Genomic DNA, 2,478 nt, shown 5'->3' on the forward strand with positions numbered 1-2,478 from the left:
TGGGTGGCCTTGCACTAATGTTTCTCTTATCCTTTTCTTATTAGATAGATGGGTGGCCTTGCACTAACGAAAAGTAATTCGAAGTGCTCTTTATTACCCATCTTAATTTAAATTCAACCTCGTTACACCTTGTTGTTTTCCAGCTAGGCGTGACTTGAGAATGTGGCAGGCAATTTGATTCAATTGACAGAAAATTTCTCTAGACAACCAAAATGTTGACGCAATTTCGAAAGTGTCTATTTGGCCACAGGTATAGAGGGTTTTAAAGAACCCAAGTTTCTCTCCAATGTAATACTGAATCACATGGAAAACATATGACTGAAAGCAACCAGGGATACAAAATCCATCAAAACTAAAAATGATTAAACTTCGTACATGTAAGATCTCCTGGAATGCCAAAAATCAAGCCAATTTTTTTCTTAAATGTGAAGTAAAGAAGAGAGGAGGCTTATCGCTTCTTTGAGACACCAACGGTCTTTCCCCTACGCCCTGTAGTCTTGGTGTGCTGTCCACGCACTCGAAGGCCCCAGTAGTGACGAAGCCCACGGTGGTTCCTGAAAAATCAACTCAAGCATATTCAATAACAGTCTGCAAAAGCAAAGGTCAGAATATATCATGAGAGATGGGATGTGTGTGACCTGATCTTTTTCAATCGCTCGAGATCATCCCTGAGTTTCATGTCAAGAGCATTTGAAGTGACTTGAGAAAACTTTCCATCCTTGTAATCTTTCTTCCTGTTCAAAAACCAGTCTGGAATTTTGAATTGGCGAGGGTTTGCAACAATTACCATCAAGTTGTCGATCTCAGCAGCAGAAAGTTCACCAGCCCTGGTTAAGATTAGACAACAACATCAAAATATTTCCATCAAGAACTAAAACTGGCGGGTAAAGACACAGGTTCCAAGACTTGAAGCCAAGTGAAGAGGATCACAATTTTCCCCAAAACGAAGACCATCAGGTGGGAATATCGAACAGGTGCATCATAACCATATTTAGGGTCAAATAACAAAATTTTTACTATTCGATACAAATTTCAGAAATCACGCTTTCAAGCAGGATAAAAAAGGTTTACAAAAAGAATGAATCTACTAGTGGCTTTCGTAAAAGCAGTTGACACATAAAACGGCACAGCCAAGAATAACAGTTTAAACGTGATATAGTTACACAAAGCCACTAGTGTTCCAATTATGAACAAAACTTTCCATGATCACCGAACCTTAATCAAGGTAGTGAAATCCAGCTCCCCAAAAGTAATAACACCGAAAATTAATAATTTATAGTACGATGGTATTGGTATAGCATTGATATACAAAAAAAATGGATCGAAAATGTTCATGTCAGCACCCAGCGTTAATGGGAAAACAGTAAAACGCAAAATGAGATAGAATTAGGACATTGAATCTGAATATTAATCATGCTTTAATGTTACGGGTTCGTTGTTAAAATAAGTTAACAAAGTAAAGGGAAAGGACCTCTTGTTCATATCGACATCTGCTTTCTTGCAGACAATATTAGCGAAGCGGCGACCGATACCCTTGATGGATGTCAAAGCGAACATGATCTTCTGCTTCCCATCAACGTTAGTGTTCTGCACACGCAGAATGTGCTGGAACTCCTCACTTGACACGAGCGACTGCAATACCCAAAAATGACGTCTTTAATTCAAATAAAAATCACAATAAAAGGCATTCGATCAAAATTATTCAATAGAGAAAGATCATCGATCAAACCATGGCTAGGGTTACGGATTGATCTCCGTGGATTTTAGATTTCTTCTCCGTTCTTCCCTAGAAGCGCGCAGACTTGAGAAAACCAGGGATTAAGTTAATAATATTGGAAAACCATAAACCCTAGCCAAAGCGGGCCTTCAACCCAAAATTTCTGATGGGCCTAAAACGGACAATAGCATACACGTTTGGGCTCAGGTCCAAGTACTCGTTATGATTTAAAGCCCAAATAAATGTATTCTTTTTACTGAAACTGCCAAATCATGCCAACTATTTGTTTGAGAAACACTTGGAGCTTTAAAAATTATTGCGAATCGTTTAAAAATATAATATATTATATTATTGAACTAAAATTAAGAGGATGTATCCTTTAAAAAAAAAATTAAGAGGATTTCGAAGATGAAAAAAAAAATGTATTTGACAAGGTATATATGTTTTTTTATATATAAATTAAGAAGATTTTATATACGAGTCTCGAAATCGAAATCGAGTCCAAATTAGGGTTTTGGATGTCATTGAATTTGAGACCTGACATAGTTTCTTGTCTTTCTCAAAGCCAGTTGGGTTTAATCAATTAGCTAAATATCATATCTTTGCTCGATTGATGAAATAATGGCGGATCTATTGCAAATTTTGCGTGGTCCCGAACTTTACAGAACAGATAGATACATCAATTTTTTGAATAATAATTTTATTTTTATTTGTATCATTAATATTAATTGACCACAGGTTTACAAGACATCATCGACGAT

At 36.5% G+C, this 2,478-nt stretch overlaps 1 protein-coding gene across 1 annotated transcript; it reads right to left on the reverse strand.

Annotated features, from left to right (window-relative positions):
• Positions 1-213: 213 nt before the first annotated feature.
• Positions 214-1,876, reverse strand: LOC140833727 (small ribosomal subunit protein uS13z/uS13y/uS13x-like). Its single transcript, XM_073198076.1, has 4 exons — positions 1,730-1,876; positions 1,472-1,632; positions 639-827; positions 214-554 (listed from the first exon to the last, which is right to left on the reverse strand). Exons 1-4 carry the CDS (start codon positions 1,730-1,732, stop codon positions 449-451), a joined length of 459 nt encoding a protein of 152 aa, XP_073054177.1. The 5' UTR covers positions 1,733-1,876; the 3' UTR covers positions 214-448.
• Positions 1,877-2,478: the final 602 nt, after the last annotated feature.

Source organism: Primulina eburnea, chromosome 6, assembly GCF_022965805.1.
Source record: "Primulina eburnea isolate SZY01 chromosome 6, ASM2296580v1, whole genome shotgun sequence".
Taxonomy (NCBI): domain Eukaryota; kingdom Viridiplantae; phylum Streptophyta; class Magnoliopsida; order Lamiales; family Gesneriaceae; genus Primulina; species Primulina eburnea.